The 20,459-nt window shown below is 28.8% G+C and overlaps 1 protein-coding gene across 3 annotated transcripts in view; it reads left to right on the top strand.

The window, feature by feature from the left end:
• Sur (Sulfonylurea receptor) overlaps positions 1-20,459 on the top strand; it is a 134,401-nt gene that overhangs the window by 72,933 nt on the left and 41,009 nt on the right. For all 3 annotated transcript variants that reach the window (XM_075363787.1, XM_075363786.1, XM_075363788.1), the window contains 7 exons: positions 1,947-2,208; positions 2,596-2,733; positions 10,108-10,497; positions 11,237-11,571; positions 12,556-12,810; positions 15,788-16,023; positions 18,531-18,796. In XM_075363787.1, the coding sequence (XP_075219902.1) occupies positions 1,947-2,208; positions 2,596-2,733; positions 10,108-10,497; positions 11,237-11,571; positions 12,556-12,810; positions 15,788-16,023; positions 18,531-18,796 (1,882 nt within the window). The remainder of the gene's footprint in view (positions 1-1,946; positions 2,209-2,595; positions 2,734-10,107; positions 10,498-11,236; positions 11,572-12,555; positions 12,811-15,787; positions 16,024-18,530; positions 18,797-20,459) is intronic.

The following is a 20,459-nucleotide window of genomic DNA, read 5'->3' as shown; positions in this document are numbered from 1 at the left end:
TGATTAGGTATGTTACCGTTCAGAAGTATCTGGGTGAGTATCCTTGATGAGAGGCTTCAATTCAAGGAGCACCTCCAGTTTGTTGCAAAGAAGGCCATCGATGCCTTCTTTGGTGTCCGTAGAGTCATCCGTCCTGGTTGGGGGTTGGGTTATTGTACTGTGCGTATTCTTTACAAAGGTATCTGTGAGGCCATAATGTTGTATGCTGTGCCTGTCTGGGCTCATCGTTTGCTATTCCAATGTTATAGGAACATTCTTTTGCGAGCCCAGCATCTTCTATTGTTAGCTGTTGTCGGTGGCTACAGAACTGTCTCGAGAGAGGCAGTCTCTTGTGATTACTGGCATTAAACCCATTGACAGTCTAGCTACGGAAAGTAGCAAGCACTACATTTTTAAGAAGGAAGGCCATCTTATTTCTGAATGTATGCGAGAAATTGAAGACTGAGGTTTTGACTCTTGGCAAGCTAGGTGGAATGATTCTTCTACTGGTCGATATATGCTTGGTATCTTTTCAAATGTTAGAGAGCTGTGAGCAGTTAGTTGGGTTTCCCCCAATAGGTATACAACTCAATTCCTTTTAGATAGGAATAGTTTGGTTAGGTTTGGTTTGGTTGACTTTGGCTTGTGTCCGGATTGTAGGGTTGATGACACAGTGGACCATGTCCTTTATGTTTGTCCCTGGTACGAGGCTGAACATACCAAAGTTGTTAGGAGCTTGAGAGAGTGGACTCCTTCTTTGATCTGCGTGTCAACTGGAAAATTTGCAGAGAATGGACTTGTGGCTGGCTTCCTTCGATTCTTCACCCTGAGCAGTTGATTGGCTGGAGGTAGGTGTATTGGCATCGAGTCATGGTTAGATAGAAATTGTGGTGATTATTTGAATGTTAGCAATCAGTGGAATGGTGACTGTACTGCCGAGGGCATGGATCCTATGCAGCTGTGAGGTGTATTAGCATCTCGACGAGGGTTGAAGAAAGTAAATGTCACGCAAGACTCTGCAATGGAGCTGAGTGGGAATAGGAGGTCTGTCCTCCTCTCCCTTGTAGACCTGACCGGAATCCATAAATTAACCTAAAGTTAGGGGTATGAACTGAAGCAGAGTTCACTAAGGGAACTAGGACTAAATTTTGTTGTTGCGAACAACATTTTTGGTGGTATGTTGTTAATTTGCCTCGAATTTCAAGACATTTACTAGAAATTGGCTCAATAAAAGTTAGGAGCGGGGTTCATGCTTCTGCGAGCTCGGTTAGCTAGTTCAGAGGGCAACAATGTAGAACATGAGGCATGGCTTATTACTATGAGATGTAAAAAGTTAGAGGGTGAAAGACAACTCCTGTTAAAGCCCATCAGGGCTATGAACAGGGGGGGGTGGTGACTGGAAGTGTCACAAGGCAGGTGTCTTCCCCCTACGCAGTTGGGATGTGTTATGAGTAAGGTCATTAATGTAATTTTACAAAGTATCAGTTGAAACTTCTTCCACTGTTCTTCTGATGTGATGAAAATCATTGACACTTGTTCTGCCTGATTTAGTGTTCCACTTGCTATTCTTTTACAGTACATATTTAAGTGAAGCCAAAATTTTGAAATAAACAAAAGTAGCTATAATAATAGAAATTCTCTGAATTGTTGATTTTTTTCTATGACAGATGTGTGAACTTGAACGTCATACAGTTTTAGTTTATTCTACTAAATAGCTTTTTTGCTGTTGCTATTTGTTTCTTTAATGATTGTTGAATGAACCTTGTATTTATTTTGTTTTAATTATATAATTATTTATATTCCAATTTGTACTTTTAATAAACAGAATTACATTATTTTAAATTATGTTTCTCCTTCTAAGTCATCCCCTAGGTTTTTAATAATAATTTTCATGTAGTTGCTTCATGTTGTATTTTGTCCGTTAATGCCATATATTTTAATTCAGAATATTATTTTTCTTCTTTTAGGAATAGTAGAATTGCATATGTAACTCAGAAACCATGGTTGATGAATGGTTCTGTACGTGATAACATTTTGTTTGGTAGATCTTTCAAGGATCATAGATATAACAGAGTTATTTTGGCATGTGCTTTACAAACTGATATTGAAGTATTACCTTACAAAGATTTAACTGAAGTCGGTGAACAAGGATTTAATTTATCTGGTGGCCAAAGACAGCGTGTTGCTATTGCCAGAGCATTATATTCGACTGCCAATGTGCTTATACTGGTTAGTATTCTATTTTTATGTTATAAATTTTATAATTGTAATTTTAAATCTATTCCTCTAGCTGGAGCTGTAATGTGTGCAGAAAAACAAAGGAAATATGATAACATTTTATAATTATTAAAAATTAAAAATGACTCTTGCAAAATGTATGGAAAGTGTTGAAAGTGTTCTAGAGCATCTTTCAGAGTGCCATACTTAACTCCAAAAGTTACTCTGGAAGAACAGTTTCCATGCACTTTGAAAACAAGATATTTAAAAAATTTTTAGTAATTTTAAAGTATTTATCATTTTTAAACATATTTTTGTATTTGTCTAGTAATCTAGTAATTATAATTAGTCTTAATGCTTTTTTATTGCTAGCTGTAAATGATGACTATTGTATTGCAGGATGATCCATTATCTGCTTTGGATTATAGTGTAGGCAATCATGTTTTTAATGAAGGAATTAAACATGCATGTATCAAACAAAATAAAACAGTAATTATGGCAACTCATTCTTGTCGACTTATATCTAGTGCTAACCAGGTAAGAAACTTGTTTTTATTTCTGTCATAACAGAACAGAATTATTTCTTATCTCTTATCTTATTATTTATTATCTCTAATGGGTGTAGCAGCAGCATCGGTAGCATATACATAAATGAACAACTACTTTTCATTTATTATTTTATGTCAAATACAAGTTACAGAATGTAATTTTCAGTCAAAGTGATGGCCTTGCTGTACCATACATTCTTCTGAGCAGGATCAGAAGCACTCTATTACTTGATGTAATACATTATCAAGAATATTGATAGAAGCAGCTCTTATGTCCTTCAATACCAATATGGTGCACAATGCACCACTTTTGCCTGAGGTACCCCCTTAAAGAAAAATCAGCACATGCTAGATCAAGAAACTGGCCTAGATAAGAGATGTCATCGTGATGAGAAATAGTTTCTGTGAAATAATCTGTTGCGGAAAATCCAAGCATATTCTAGCCATGCATGTGCTGTGTACTCAATCTTATTGGAACCATAAATGATCCACATCCAGGTTCAGCATTTGTAATTGAAGAATGAAGTCTTGCAGCATCCTTAGGTAATGTTCAGTGACAGTTACAACCATACTCTTGTTACCCTGAAAAAAATATGACCTGATAGGTAATTCTCCTCACAACACATTGATATAGACACTGTGTAAGAGCTTGATGTGCAATTGATATTGGTTTAAATCACTCTGACAATGCAAATTTTGCTTATTTACAGAATTACATAACTTAAAGTGTGCTTTATGTGATGTAAGCAAGGTTTGTAAAATCTGTGATCATTTTGAGTGATATCAGACATGTTCAAGTATAACAAAATCTTGAGGATTAATTTCTTACACAGTTTGCAGTTTGTAAGGATTAAAACAGAGATCCTCATGGAATATTCTCCTGAAGGAATGATCATTATTTGTCCAGTTATAGAGTGTCATTGAGAAGGTCTTTTTGGGCTAAGCAAGATTGCAACATGATTGTTTTCAATCACTTAATGGTGTCTGCAGGTGCTTTTCCTTCCTCTTGGTTTATGATTACAATTAGATGCTGTTAATTTAGAAAAACTTACCATCTTGTAATGGTGCTATCATCTGGCACGTTTCACGACTTTCACCTGAATATAACTGTTTAGCGACTATAGAATTATTATTCTTGAAATAAATTTTAACAGTGAAGCATGATGCTCAGCAATCCAGCTCTCCATGTCAATGATAACAAACAAAATGGCAGCTCACAAACAAAAGAACTTACGTCATCTGTCAGAACTGATACATTACATGTAAATTTAACCAAGTGAGTCAAAATTCACTATGAATGTTGTTGCATCCATTATAATAATAAATATTATATTTAACCAAGTCTACCTATATGTTCACTTGTTTCTTGCCTCCTGTCTGAAATATTTTATAATGTTTTGAAAGTATAATTTTTTCACCCACTGAGAAATATGTAGAAAAATATACTGGTACCAATTTATTGATGATATAATACTTCTATACAAAACCACAATACCGCTCAAACTAATATACTCGTACTTCAGCTTATAGTTCATTGCAGAATATGACCCAACAAACAAATCTCTGCTTTCTTGATCTCATTCTATCCAGAGTAGATTGCAAGCATACTTTTAAATTATTTTTAAAAATAATTTGATATGGACACCGTGCATGACTTCCTTGTACACCTATTAAATTACATATACACATTTTTTGCTGCACTTCATTTAAACTTATACTGGGTAAACTTTATTTAACCAGTATATAGGAGTTCACTGAATGGAATAGTTTAATTATTATTAACTTTTATTTATACAACACACCAAATCTGAAAATTTTGTTAATCAGCAACTCACGAAGATATGAATAATACTGATTTAGAATAGTATATTATGTAACAAAGAGTCGTAAGAAGCATATTACACACAAGTGAAATAAGTTATACATTTTCTACAATCAGAATCACTTCCTCATAAAAAAAAAAAAAAGATGTTTGAAAGATACTTAAATTTTTATTAAATAGAAATATAAATTTGAAGAATAGAACAAGTATTTTTAAATTAATAATCTACAAATCATTCTTATTATAACTGAAAATAACTTTTCTAGGAAAGTAAATACAAATATTTAAAAAAAAATTATTTGGATTCAAATAATAAAATGATTTTTAAAAAATAAATAAACATATTTTTAGAAGATTTTGCTAAAAAAATCCAAAAGTAATACAATTCTAAATTATAATTTTTAATTAATATTAAATGATCAGATATAATAATATACATGGTTATTACCAACATAACATTCAATTATTGTAAATGTTAACTGACAAGTCAATTGCAGTCAAAATGGGAGGTGCACAACTAGATGTTACAACAGTCCTAAATACAAAATTTCAATATTCTACGGCTAATTGTTTGTTAGAATGTGTGAAAGGTAAAACAAGGTAGGTTTTGGAAATAAAATTATTCTAATATACGAAGATCTTACTTACTGTTTAAAAAACAAGATAGTCCTTGGAAATAAAATTATTCTAATATACATGCTTAATGTTTAAAAAAAAATTGTTTTTCGTAAGCAAATTATTTGTAATTCTGAAAGAAAATAACTATAGTGACCTTTTTCTATAAAAAGTTAAATTAGTATAAGGCACCTAAGATTCATATTACTGTAGTTGACAAGGGGAAGGTACGGACTTTGGGACACCAATTTGAACCTTAGTGTGTGTGCGTGTGTGCGTGCGCGGACGGACGGACGAACAGTACACTGTACATGTCATCATCACAAGATACTAACATGCAATATTCAATTATACTCAAGAAAAATGACCCTAAAAATTTCCTTAGCATTTTATATTAGTTTATTAATTTTGTTTCATGTCGCCCAAGTAGATATGTGGTGTAAGTGAGACGTGTCGGATCCGTAACCATGGACACATCGGTTCGAATCTGATTTCATACATATGTATTTTTTTTAATTTAAATATATTGATTTATTAATAATTATTAACCTCCGATTGTAAAAATTTTTGAATTAAAATGAAAAGTACATAAAATTTTATTTTACTAATAACTTGTGATTTTTTTTTCATATTTTTTTTGTATTATTATTATTGAATTATTATTTATTGTTAATTTTTTTTACAATCAGAGGTTAATAACTATTAATAAATGAATATATTTAAATTAAAAAAAAGTTAAAGAAAAATATTTGTATACGAAATCGGATTTGAACCGACATTCCTTTCCGTTGTAAGATCCAAATATTTCATTAATTAAAATTTTATTTGGCTATAAAACTCTGGAACCGATGAATATAAGTACCATTTATGACATATCATTAAAAGTATTCTTGGATGTTATGAGGAAGTCTTGGACGAAATACGTGAACGCTATTTCACGCACTACACCCACATCTACTGTGTAGAAAAATATCCATACAATCTGCGAATCACCAGAACAATCCATTCTCGAACTCATTGATGAAGAAGAACTCCGTAGTACTCAAGATGAAGTAAGATCTTCGTATATTAGAATAATTTTATTTCCAAAACCTACCTTGTTTTACCTTTCACACATTCTAACAAACAATTACAGCTCTCAAGAAGGGCTTATTACTACAGTAGAGAAAAAGTCCAAAATCCAAATAATTTGGATTTGGTTTTTTTTGGCCCAGTCGATTGCAATCAGAAGGGGAGGTGCACAATTAGACGTTACAACAGTACTAAATACAAAATTTCAACATTCTACGGCTTCTTGTTTTTGAGTTATGTGAGATACATACATACGTACAGAGATCACTCCGAAACTAGTCAAAATGGATTCAAGGATAATCATATGAATATTTCCGTTGAAATCTGAAAACCAAAATTTTTCAGTAAAAATACAATACTTCCTTTACTTTGTACAAGGAAGTAATTAGCTTTTTCATGTACTACTTTGTTTTTCTTTCTTTTATGTTTAGTGTTTTCTGCTTCATCAGAATGTTTTATGTGGAAGCTACAGTATAAATATAATTAAAATGTTATAGAGAAGTATGCGTATCATTTTAAACAGCGATATAAAATGAACTATTTTGCTGCTGTTTCAGTTCTGTGATTGATAATTGAACTATTGTTTCTTATCCTTTAATTTGAGTGCATGTTTAAATATAAATAAGAAGGACAATCTCCATAATTCAGTTATTTTCAAATTTAATTTCTTTATTTGTTATATATTTGTTGCTGTTTTTATTAAGTGGAAGAATTAATTTTTATAAATAATTTTATTCTGCTGCAAGGTTAATAAAATAAGTAATGGGAAGGATAATAATTAATTAATCAAAATTTGCCTGATTTATTCACTGATAATTTTAAAAATACAGAACTGAAAAGGAGTTCTCAAGTTAGTACTTATGTCTAATTTTTTCATCCACCTCATCACTTGAAATGAGTGTGTGTCCTGAGGTCTCCAAGTTATAAAAAAAATTCACATATTTCTAATTTCTTGTTATATAGATGCAAATTCAATATTTTTTATAATTTCTATCAGTTTATATATCTGTTCTAATTTGGCTTAGAAATGGCTGAATAAAATTTTCATATCTTTATCTTAACCTAACTTAAACATAAGATTTATCTTAAAATATTTCATAGGTGCTCCATTCATTTAAATAAAAAAAGATTTTTTTAAATGTTCTTTCCAACTGAATATAACTTTTTTATTCAGTTGCCTGTTTTTTTTTTAATGTAATGAAAATAAATGAGTCAAGCTGATCAAAATAATAATCCAAAGACTAAACCTACTAGAAGGTGACAGTCCATACCTAAAATCCACTTATCTTCATTCTAAGTTTAAAAAAATTATTATTAAGTTATTGAATCCATTTTTTAACATTTTTATATATTTATTTTTCTATTTCTATTGTGTATGTTGCATCTGTTCAACTTGTGAAGGTAAACAAATGCCCAATAAGATAAAGTTAGCCCAATGAGATGATGGCAAAATGTCATGTAAAAGTGGTGTAGTCCTGTGCAGACTTGGGCCGACCATTCCGAAGATGTTTGGTTAAACTCCAACCATCAAAGTACACTCTTATCCACAGTCTAGTATTTTAATCCACATAAAAGTAACTTACCTTTACAATGATTTGAATCTTAGAACCTTCAATTTTGAAAATCAGCAGTTAAAACAGCTGATTTGCAATGACAATTTTACCATTTGACTGACCCAGTGGGTCAGTCGTTACGTTTTACGTAAGAAAATTTAATTTCATAAATAATAAGGAGATTTAAAAAAAAAGATTTACTTTTCAGCTGATCTTGTGTGTGATTCCCAGAAACAGTTTGACATTTTTTTTCACATATCATTTCATTCATAACATTTTCCTTTTTATAACATACATGATACCAATCCTGCCCAATTTCATAACAACTAATAATATAAAAAAATAATTACAAAATGTTAATAGAAACTTTCTCTAAATTTTTGTCCATAATGATTGATAATAAAAATTATATAAAACTCAAAATTTTTTATTAATGAATAGAAAAAAATTATTAAAAACAATGTTTTAAAGTAGACTTACATCATAAAAATTTTGATTGCTTTTAGTGCAGTTTTCAGTGATTTGTGCTGCTGTTATCTTTCTATCAGTTAATGTTATTAGTTGTTATTTTCAGTTGTTAAGATACTTTATACCTCATTCAGTTAGCTTATGAAGTTCAAGTAAACAGACTATGCGTACAAGTGTTCAGGCAGCTGATTCACAAGCATCTCCTGCAAATCATGATCCATATAAAGGAAAATATGCAACACTAATATTCAGTAACCACGTGCAGTTATATTTTACAAAAATTATACGTATATTTTTAATTTAAATAAGTTAAGACATGTTAAATGATCAATAAATATTTCTTACCTTGTTCAGCACATCTGACAACCGATGAGTATTTTATTCATTAAAATTGTTTATTGTTACCTAGTTTCCTTGAATTTTTTTAAGAGTTATAAAATTGTCAATTGTCCACTAACAATAAAAGTTTACTAATATTTTAGATAAAATTTCTATGATAATAAAAAAAAAAAAATAAATTCAATTCAGTTTTCATTAACTGATTCTGAGAAATCTGTAGAACTGCTACTATTAAGAGATGCAGTGATAGACTCAATTTTGTTTTCTATTATTTTATCAATTTCCCAATAATTTGATTTAACAGCATTTATTACATGTTTTATACAGTTTTTCCATTCCTGCTGGCTCGTTTTATTGATGGCTTTTAAGCATAAATTTTTAACATCAGAAAAATAACTGATGTTATAGAAAATACTACTTTTAAAATAAAAAGTAATATTTTCTGACACTATGTAACTTTTGTTTTCATTTGTTCCCAAATTAACTCAGTTGGGCTGAATTCACAAGATAGGGAAGTAATGAAACATGGTTTTACCCCTGGATCTTGCTAACTCATCAATTTTATACACATTAAAATTACTTTTAATATGTGAAACCCTTTGCAAAAATGAATAGAAAAATTTTAATAGAATTGAGAAGACATAACATTATATAAATGTTTGATTACATGATTTTTATATGACTGATTTTATGGTGACTAATGTATGAGTTATGATTATAATGTTGTATATGGATATGGCCGTGGCTGAGTCACGGGATGTGACTCAGCAGAATTGCAAACTCACTCACACAAACGCAATGTTTGTTTATTTTTCACTCTATAAGCTAACTGAATACATTATAGAATGTTTTCTGGAACATTGTTCAATTTGAACTGTAGCTGTTAATTTAGCTATAATTAAAGTCGATTATGGTGTATTGGGACTGGAGCATTTTGGTTCAGTTAAATGGTTGACCCTAAAAAACAAATTCGTAAATTTTAGCATATACAATACTGTATTGTATTAAACATAACACACGCACATTCTACATGCAAGTTTACCGATTATACATGAGGTACAGTTTACTGCAGGCGCAAAAATTTTATGTGAAGATCGAATTCTAAATCAGTTAATGTAGTTTAAAACACCTCTTCATGTAGCCTGCTGTTAAAAGTACGTAGTGCTTGTAGTAATGAAACTAAGTGAAAGGAAATGACCCATTGTTAGTTTATAGTCTCTTCAGATCTCAAAATAAAATAAGACATTTTTTGTGTTAAACATTTATATAGGATAGATAGCCCTGCATACTAAACATAAAAGTCACCTGATTATTTTCTTTGAAAAAATTCATCCAACCTGCACGTATGTAAGATATATTTCCACAACATGTAGAGTGAATTTTGATATTTTTAAATTTTCTTCATATTTGTTGTTATTTTAAAATAGACCTCACTTAATTCTTCTCTAATGAGAAAAATATGAATTAATTTTTTGCTTTAATTATTAATTTTTAGGTTGTGATAATGGATAATAACACAGTTACCGTGAGTGGTAGTATAGTGGACTTTAAAGATGATAAAATTATGTTTAATTTTAATGGAACTGCTTATAATATAAATACTAATGAATTATTTAATAATATTACACAAAATGATAATAATGAAGATAAAGATAATGGTTGTGATAAAAGTAAAAGTAATGGCAATAAATCTGCACTAAATGAAGAAGGTGGACGTACAGCCAAAGAAAGATGGCAAATAATTAAACTTATTTCATGTATTGGATTGTTACAAAAATCATGTAATAAAAAACTTGGAACAAAATCAAACAATAATTATAATAATGAAAATAAAGATGAAGCACAACATCAAACCTCACTATGGCGATCAGCTTACCAGCAACAAGTTAGTATTATATTGATATTATCAGAGCGAGGGATAACAGTTTTTGTATTCCTTCATGTATATTTTTGTTTACTTACATAAATATAATCTTTAACATTAGAGAGTTTAAGTTGATAAATAACAAAGTAATGAAGTGATTTGTGACTGTATGCTCAAAGTAACATTCATAAAATGTGTCCTAATTTATCTGTAAAAATTAAATTTTATTGTTAATGTTTTAATGTATTTTATTTTAATGAAAAAGACAGAAGACAGTAAATTTGGTTCATATTCTCATAAAAGAGAAATATATTCTGGAGAAAATTATGTAAGAACATATAAGTCATACTTTGAATGTTAAAGTATGTGTAAATGTGATTCCAGAAACTATCTAATTAAGACTGCTGTGAACTCTATCAAGCTGATAGATTTGTGTACAATGTACTTGTTTTTAGAATTTTTCTTAATTATTAATTTTATTTCCTCAGCCGAGCTGAAGCAGTGTATAATATTGCATTGGTTTAGAAAGTTAATCAATAATTAATTTGTGTTACACTAAGTATTTCAGTGGCTGAAAATAAAAATAGAAACTTGTGTTATGTTTGGATTAGACATACATTGTTTGGAACTTGTATCTGGAAATTTAATTTACATTGGTAAAAATGTTTCGGAAAATCCATAATGTATCCAGTTGATCCTTCAAGAATTAAATGAATTATTACCTGATTATTATTATATATATATTTTTTTGTTTATTTAGGAACCAATCGTTTTTGTACCGTTTCGTAAACGATTAGGAACATTTTCTGGTTCAAGATATTTAGCCCATGATTTGTTGTTGCCGACTGATGAATGTGAAGAAGATGATGTTACACAGCAAAGGCATAACAAGTATCGTGATATTCTGTCTACTTCATCTTCATCAACATCATCACTGATTAGACAGCATAAGACTGTCTTGAGAGCAACTTCATTGCAGGCTAATACCAGTAGACATCCGCTTTACCTTTCTGTCACTAGGCAGTCTTCATCTCCTAACATTAATCCTTCTCATTTATCTAATGGTGTTGTTCCTACAACTTCTGCAAATACGTGGTAAGTTAAACTTATGTGGTATATTATTAATTTAATATTCAAAAGATTTTACTTAAAATTGTATGAGGCATGATATAAAAAAAAAAAATAATTTTTATCTAAAAGAATTTTTTTCTGTTGATATTATCTCCTTCATAGCAGTTCCTCAGAGATGCATCACACTTATGCCAAAGTTTCTTCCAATCCTCAAAACATCCTTGGAAAGAATTTTTTTACATAACCTTAACTTCACTTGGTGATTTTTATTTTATTTCATCTATCACAATTTGTTACTCTTACTCTCTTTATGCTCTCTTAATCAGTGAGAACAAGAAAAAGTCGCAGGATGTGATGTCTAGAGAATACAGATGCTGCGATATCAGTATGGTATTATTTTTGGCTGAATAATTACAAATTTATAGTGAAGTATAAGCTGGATTGTTGTGATGCAAAATTCAAAGATTATTTGATAATAGAATATAAGGCCAGGTAGAAGTTCATCTTTTGTAAAGGTTTATTTGTTTTATTGTTGTAGTTTATGATCAATTTGCCCCTTCATATTCCAGCTGAAAGTGTAATTTTCTTCCAAGAGAGGTAGAAACCTCTGCTTAAAAAGTAAACAATTTAGATACCTTTTTCAGAGGAGTTTCTTTGTAAAATGAAATCTGAATGAAAAACATTTGATAAAGAAAAGAGTATACCTCCTGGTTAAAATTTCAAAATAGAATATATCTAAATGTTTTAAATCTATTAAAATAAAGGTTTGTTAAATTTTATTTAAAGTTTTAAAGCTTTATTGTAACAAACATAATTGTAGACAATAATTGGATTTACTTCTATATCGCCAGAAGTACTTAGTAACAATATTTTGAAATAATTTTTAATATATAGTCACATATTATTATATTTTTATATCTTTTAAAACTTTTTTAAATCTTTTAAAATTAATTAATTGGATGATTACTTTAATGAATTTAACAATATTAATTACTTGTTTTGTGTTAGGTCTAGAAATGGCATCATAAGTGGTGATGAATCACTACCTAGTACCGCTGGTATTGTTAGAAGTATTAGTAATGGCAATATCATGGGAAACCATAGTACATCCATGACTTTAAATAACAATAATAATGTATCACCAATTGGAACTGCAGTTGTACCGATCAGCATGACTGGAGGAAAAGGAAGAGGTAGCATTATAGGAGGAGGAGGAGGAGGACCAAATCTATTAAGACAGTTGTTTAATATGTCTATTGAAAGGTTAGTAACATTTAATTTAAAATCTTCTTCTTCTTTTTTGTTTCGTTAATTTGCTCTTGTAAATTATCATTATCTAACGTTCTTGTAATTTCCAAATTTTTCAACTTTCTTGAAAGATTTCTGAAAACTTTCCTTTTATTTCAAAAATAAATCTATACTTTAAATTTTAAAAAATTTCAGGTTTAAGAATAATCTATTTCTCAATATAAAAATTTGGCAATTTCACAAACATAAATCTTCTGATTTTATTACATTTATATTATGAAAATAAGAATAATTTGTTTGTATGTTTTTGTCTATGAAAGTTTTTGATATATGGCATATGTCATTATTCCATGTGAATTTAATTTTTTCGGTTTTATTTACTGTTATAATCATTATTTTTTATATGTATATTATTAAATTCGGTTTATTAATTCATTTTTTATCAGTTAATATAGTGTAATCTTGATTAATGATATAATCAGTTGATTTTTGTTTAGTGATTAGGATGTTTGGTATTATTTTGTTCTTATTTTAGTTTTAGTTTTTAGTATTTTTTTTTTTTTAGTATTTTAGTTTTTATTTTTGATAAATTAACGTTAGTTTTCTGTTAGTATTAAGTTAATTTTAATTATGATTGTTTTTCTTAGTTTTTAATTTTTATGACTAAAAGCTGAGAAATACTATTTTCTTTTTCTAGTGTATGTTTTTTTTTTTAAACATTTCAAGTTAATTTAAAATAAAGTATAATATTATATTTTGTGCAATGAACCTGTCTTGAAACTTTTTGACTAAATAATTTTTTAGAAGTTTTACAAAAAAGGAAAATTTCTCCCAATACTAAAACCTTTAACACCATTGATCATGTTATAGACCGAGGTACTAAAAATGTATATTGTGTCAATTTTCATAGATGCACAATTTTTAACCTTTTCATTTCCTATTTTTACTGGATTAGTATACATAAAAAAATTATGCCCAAATTTATAAAATATTAGTTTGAATGCAGCTTCCCCTAAAAACTTCAGTGAATTGCCAAAGAATATTTTATTGGATAAACCAAGATTTGAGTTCGTAGAAGTAAATATTTCACATATTTCTCTGGAGAAATAGTTTTTTTTACTTCCTTGTACAAAGTAAAGGTAGTATTGTGATCACAAAAAATTTCAGTTTTCATATTTCAATGGAAATATCCATTTTGATCTTCCATGAATTCATTTTGACTAGTTTTCAGCGTGATGTCTGTACATACTTATTTATCTCACATAACTCAAAAACGATTAGCCGTAGAATGTTGAAATTTTGGATTTAGGACTGTTGTAATATCTAGTTGTGCACCTTCCCTTTTGATTGCAATTGACTGGGCCAAAAGTGTCCAAAAAAGCCCAAAATCCAAAAGATTTGGATTTTGGACGTTTTCTTAACTGCAGTAATAAGCCCTCATTGAGAGATTTTCAACGATATATCATAAGTGGTACTTATTTTCATTGGTTCCAGAGTTATAGCCAAATAAAATTTTAATTAATGAAATATTTGGATCTTACAAGGGGAAGGGACATTGGTTCAAATCTGACTTCTCCCTTTTTTAGTTTTTTTTTTTTAATTTAAATATATTGATTTATTAATAATTATTAACCTCTGATTGTAAAACAAAAATTAACAATAAATAATAATATACAATAAAAAAATAGTATGAAAAATATCAGAAGTTATTAATGAAATAAAATTTTATGTACTTTTCATTTAAAAAAAAGTATATGTTTAATTTAATAGGCATACAAGGAAATCATGTGATGTCCGCATCAGATTTTTAGTATCTAATTATTTACAAAATAAGAATAGAATAATGTCCTTATTCGTGTCCATATATGCACAATAATTGTGTGTATATGTCAGAAACAATAATTCTGATTCTATTATGAAATTTATAACAACTAATAAAAATTAATAAAATGTTAAGAAATTATGAACATAAAATTACAGCTACAAAATCAATAATGAACTTTCTGCAAGGATTATTTACTTCTATTATTTTCAAAAGGAAAGTAGCTTTTACCTTTAACAATAAGTAATGATTTTATTCTTAGTTCACAATGGATTCCCAAAACAGTTTTTCCCACTTAACTGCAGAACAGAACACTGTCTCACTTAAATCTCAAAATGAAATACATTTGTGATGCTGTCTTCCTTCTAATGCTCTGAATGTTATAGCATTATGCTGCCACTTGTTGGTCCTTGGCAGTATTTATACTCCCCCCAGCCTAGATGTTGACCTGATGTAGCAGCAGCCGAGCCATTAAGGGAATGGCTCGGCTGCTTCTGTTCATTCAATAATGGTTTAAAAATAATACTTATTATTCAACTGTTATGTTATTTACAATAAAATCACAAATTTTATTGTTTTTGAAGATTCTACTACATTATAGAGTTTTCCATTGTTCTCGATTGTTACTCTTTTTACATCTGTTTATATTCTTTCATGTTTCTTTTTCTCATTCTCACATCTTTCATCTCTAGTAGTCTTCATTCTTGTCACAATATCATTTCATATTCGAGACATTCATATCATTTCATTTATAAACCTGGAGGCATTACTAACAATAGGGTCTGATAATATTTAAATATTATATTTGTATTTGTACATTTAAATACTATATCTCCATTCATAATTCCTCTTTTATTATATTTAATTATTAATATTTTATGGTTTAATAAATATTTATTTTTATTGTTTTTTCATTGTGTATGATTTTTATCTCGCCCTTCACTTTCCTTGTGATCTCCCTTTCCTTAATTCTACTTTTAGAACTGTAGATATAGTATATATTTTTATTGGTTCAAATATTTACTTAATTTTCTTATTATAGATTAAGAATTAATTGACATGATGTTAGTTCCTTTACGTGTGTCGGCTTTCATTTGTTTTATTTTTTTTTTTTTTGGGCGGGTAATTTAATGCTTTAATCTGTCTGTAATTAAATAACTTGTACTGTAGGTGCAACAGTGGTTATACATTAACAACAGGAAATGTTGATAATATTGTTTCTACTAACAACATTGAGAATAAAACATCGTTACTTGAACGGCATGTATCAATTCATAAGTTACAAAAACAGTCTACTAAAAGTAATATTTCTATCAATCCTGATGATAATGAAGATGAGAGTGAAGATGAAGAGGAAGATGATGATATAGATGATGATGATGATGAAGATGAAGATGACAATTTTTGTGAGTAATTTCTTTTTAAACTTATATTAAAGCATCTCATTTTGTTTGTGAGAATTATTCCAAAATAAACTAGATTAGCTGTTCAAAATTAGTTACTATACCAATAGGGCTTATGAACAGTAGACACCAATTATCTATAATCTTGTTATACTACCATCTGCCATTCATTCTATTATGTTATAATAAAGCTATAGTTGATGAGGCCTTTCTTTCTCACTCTCGTCAATTGTGACTGAGAAGCATAGCATGATTAGATTTTATTACTGGATGTATATGGCACTATGAGTTATATTGAAAATTATCTCCTATTTATAGTATTTATAGAAATAATAGGTTATTTCTTTAATTAAATGAATGAGTAACTGTGCATTTGGTCACTGAAATAGCCAGAACTTTCAAGCAGGCAATATCAGACTGAAAAGTGATGCTATAGTGTTTGGGAAATAGGAAATTCACTAATGGAACTCATAAACATTGGGACTACATTAAAACCAGAAGTTTATTATAAAATTTGAAGAGTGTGTGAGGTTAATTCAAAAGCAAAACAGGATAACTGAGAAGAGTATGGTTCTTCAGCATGAAAATGCTCAATTCCATATTGCAAATCATTCAAAGGATTTATTTTGAGCAGTTCATCCTGGAGATTTTTTAACTTACCCTTATACATATTAGACTTGGTTGCGAGTGACCATTATTTTTTCACCAAGATAAGGTCTAGCTATCTACCTAACTGCTGTAACAGCAATCACCAACATATGAATACGGTTAATAATATGTATATTCCTGATGTGTATGTTGCAATCTGTTCAGTTACAAGAACAATAAGTAACCTCACCATGGTACAAATGAGATGATGTATGTATGACTAGTAAATGAGGTGTAGTGTTGTACAGACTCAGACTGACCATTCCTGAAATTGAACCCCAACTACCAAAGTGCACCAGTATCCATTGACTAATATTCAAATCCATATAAAAGTAATTAACTTTTACTAGGATTTGAACCTCAGAACCTTCAATATTGAAAATCAGCTGTTAAATAAGTGATTTGCAACAATTAAGTTTACCACTAGACCAGGACGGTGGGCTGAGTTATAATGTTAATGACTAACAGATTTCTTCAGGTATATTACTTTACCTAAAATAATATTTCTTTTATGTAAACAGAATTTTGTAATAAGTATTAATTTATTATATAGAATGCTATATAATTATAGTGATTTAAACAAGATCTTTAGATGTTTACTGAAATAAAATGAGTTATAAAATATTCTTCACGTCTTTTTTTAATAATTATTATAAACATAGTGGAAAACAATTATACTAAAACCATTAACAAAAGTTTTTACTTTAAATCTAAAACTAAATGGTCATTTTGATAGTTCATCATCATTACACTATGAGGAAAGAGTATTATATAATAAAATAAGTAAATAAATGAAAATAAGGAGAAATAATAATAGTAAAAAACATTAATTAACAACTAAACAGTACTTTATAACTCTATATATAGCAGCATTTTTCAAATTAGAGTAAAAAATATAAATGGAATTCAACTCAAATGCAATTCTAATTCAGATTAGAGAGGTTTAAATGGTTTAGATGTATTTTAGCTAAATTTATGCTTTCTACTGGGATTGCTGCTTTTGAAAACAGTTATTTTATTTTTAAAATATCAGTGAAAATACTCATTTTTAGTGTTTCAAAAGTACTGTTTATTTATCAGTTAATATTCTTTACTATTGTTATTATTTATTATTTTTTCATTTACTTATTTAATTTATTCTCTTATACCTAATCTTACTTAACTACATTACTGATGATACTTATTTAACAGTCTGGCTATCTAGTTTTAGATTTTAAGGAAAAGTTTTGTAAAGATATTTCAATTTAATCTTGTTTTCAAGAGTTTATTTCAGTTACTATTTATTGTAGCTCTTAATTTGTTTTATAAACACACAAAATTAATTTTCCTTCATATTTTTATCTGCTCTGATTACTGAACAAAACCTTCTCTGCAACTCTTTCAAATCTATGCCAACATCAAGATTTGATGTTTTTATATTTTATTTTTGAGTCAAAACATATCATATTTCACATCTTCTCTTTATTAATTCTCTACCAACTTTGTCTATTTGAAGTTCTCTTTTAGGATATCGGTAGTCATTTCACTATCCATACATACTTCAGAATTATTTTTATTTTTTCCACTTACCCAGTCTCATATTTCTTTGAAATTGACCTTGCTTTGCTCCATAATGCCTTTTGATACAAAAAATGTCTTCATTTTCATTATCATTTAATAATACGTAACTTTTATTATTTTGGAAAACAGTTTATGGGTATACTATTTTACATAGTTTTTTATGACTACACATTATGACTATTTCTTTTTTAAAAAAATTGATTTAGATTATTGGGAGGTTCAGATTAGCAGGATTCATACTACAGATGTTACACTTATGTTAAAGTTGGTATTGTTAAATATGATTGCTTTTTATTTTTCAGTGGATGTTATTGATCAGCATATAGAAAATCCTGGTAATTTACATTATTATAGCATTAACACTATCAACACAAATGCTGAAGAAAGAGAATATGGTAAAATTTCACATATTGTGTACTCAACATATATTAATTGCTGTGGTATTACTCTCAGTATAATGTATCTTGCAACTACCATTTTGTGGCAACTTATACGTATCATGACTGACTTTTGGTTAAGTAAATGGTCATCCAGCCGCTCGAATAATGCATCTGATAAAAATGGACAGGTAAATGATTATTTTTCCAGCCAATATTACATTATGCTATATTAAACTTTACAAGTTTATAAAAGTTTTAGTTTTTACAGGTGATTACAAATGAAACATACATTTTCATTGATTTGTAAAAAAATCTAGTTTTAAAATATGGAGGTTACTACTTACATAGTTTTACAGGATATTTCTTAAAGTTTGCATCTATTAGTGTTCAGTGTGTGCATCACAAGTCACTGGACATATGTCAACATGGTAGACCAGTTCATCCCAAACTTCTCAGATTGAGGCATTAAACTAATTTAATATGAGATAAATTTCTCTTGTAATGTGTATTTACAAAACTAGTTCATAACTGTCTCATAGGAAATAGCACAAAACATGATTTCTTTCAGTGAATACGTACATGTTACGTGGTTTTCTGTTTCCCATATTCATATTTTATATCTACTGACCTTTCCACTAATTTGAAACATACATTTAAAAGTTAGATTTTAATTATCACATCAAACTCTGTACCAGCTGTACCAATTTATAAGTTATATTGTAAATATTTTCATAAAATTGTCCATGCACTTGGTTGCACAATTTTTGATTCTAAACTTGCTGATTAGTTGGTTTACCTGGACTAGGTTATACACCATGAACACAGTCAACTTGTTCTGACATGGGATGTCTTCCAGAATTTTTCTTTTTACACAGATACACAGTGTTCTCTAATTATTTTTTTCATTTGTCTATGGATTGCCTTGTTAGGAACTGTACTTTATTCTGAAATGTGCTGCATCATAGTAATGGAGTTTGTTTTGCTAATTTGAGCAGACAAAAAGTTTTCTCTGCAGAAGTTACACAACCATATTGTCAGAGTAGTTATACAACATATTGATGTCTACAATAGCAGTAGTAACAATTCAAAACATCCCCTATAAAACTATATTAGTTAAATTTTTCTAAACTATCAAAAATGTAGTCACTCTATTATTATCACCTCATTTACTGTACAATATTTTTAAAAAATTTGAGTTTTTTCACAAATTTTGAATTGATGTAAAGTACAAAAAAATGTTCATGAATGATTTTCTGTACGTGTAATTTGTTCATGAATGATTTGCTATACATGTAATTTGTACATATTGAAAAGTCATATTGAAAATAATTACATTCTAGTTTTTTTAGATAAGTTTAATCACTTTTTTTATCAGCAGTTTATAATTGAAATAATGTCATTCAATTATAAATATTATATCATTAATATTACAAATAATATTAATATAATTAATTATATTCAATTATAGATTAGAAATAAATAAAGATTTAAAATTTTGTTGTTAAAATAACAAAATTTTATTGTGTTCAAGAATATTTTAAATATCTTGTTTGTTCCAATGGAATGAGAGAATTAGGAATTAAAACATGAGAAACTTACATTCTGGTCACAAACTCTGCCTTTGTTGCTAGGCATCTGGATCTTTATTCTACTCGTGAAATATAAACACTGTATTAGTACTCATGCTCTTTCTGAGCATGAATATTAGGAAAGAAAGTCTAAAAAAAGGATAAAGTGGTCTACCAGGCCTTTTTTCAGTACACAGAATTTGAGTGTTGTTACTCAACTCTCGAATTTATCATAAAATTCCTACATTCTTTCTTATCCATACAGTTACCAGAAAAAGGACAA

Source organism: Lycorma delicatula, chromosome 4 (assembly GCF_047948215.1).
Source record: "Lycorma delicatula isolate Av1 chromosome 4, ASM4794821v1, whole genome shotgun sequence".
In the NCBI taxonomy this organism is placed as follows: domain Eukaryota; kingdom Metazoa; phylum Arthropoda; class Insecta; order Hemiptera; family Fulgoridae; genus Lycorma; species Lycorma delicatula.
Note: the sequence above shows the minus strand (reverse complement) of the source record. Positions and strands in the feature narration are given on the sequence as shown.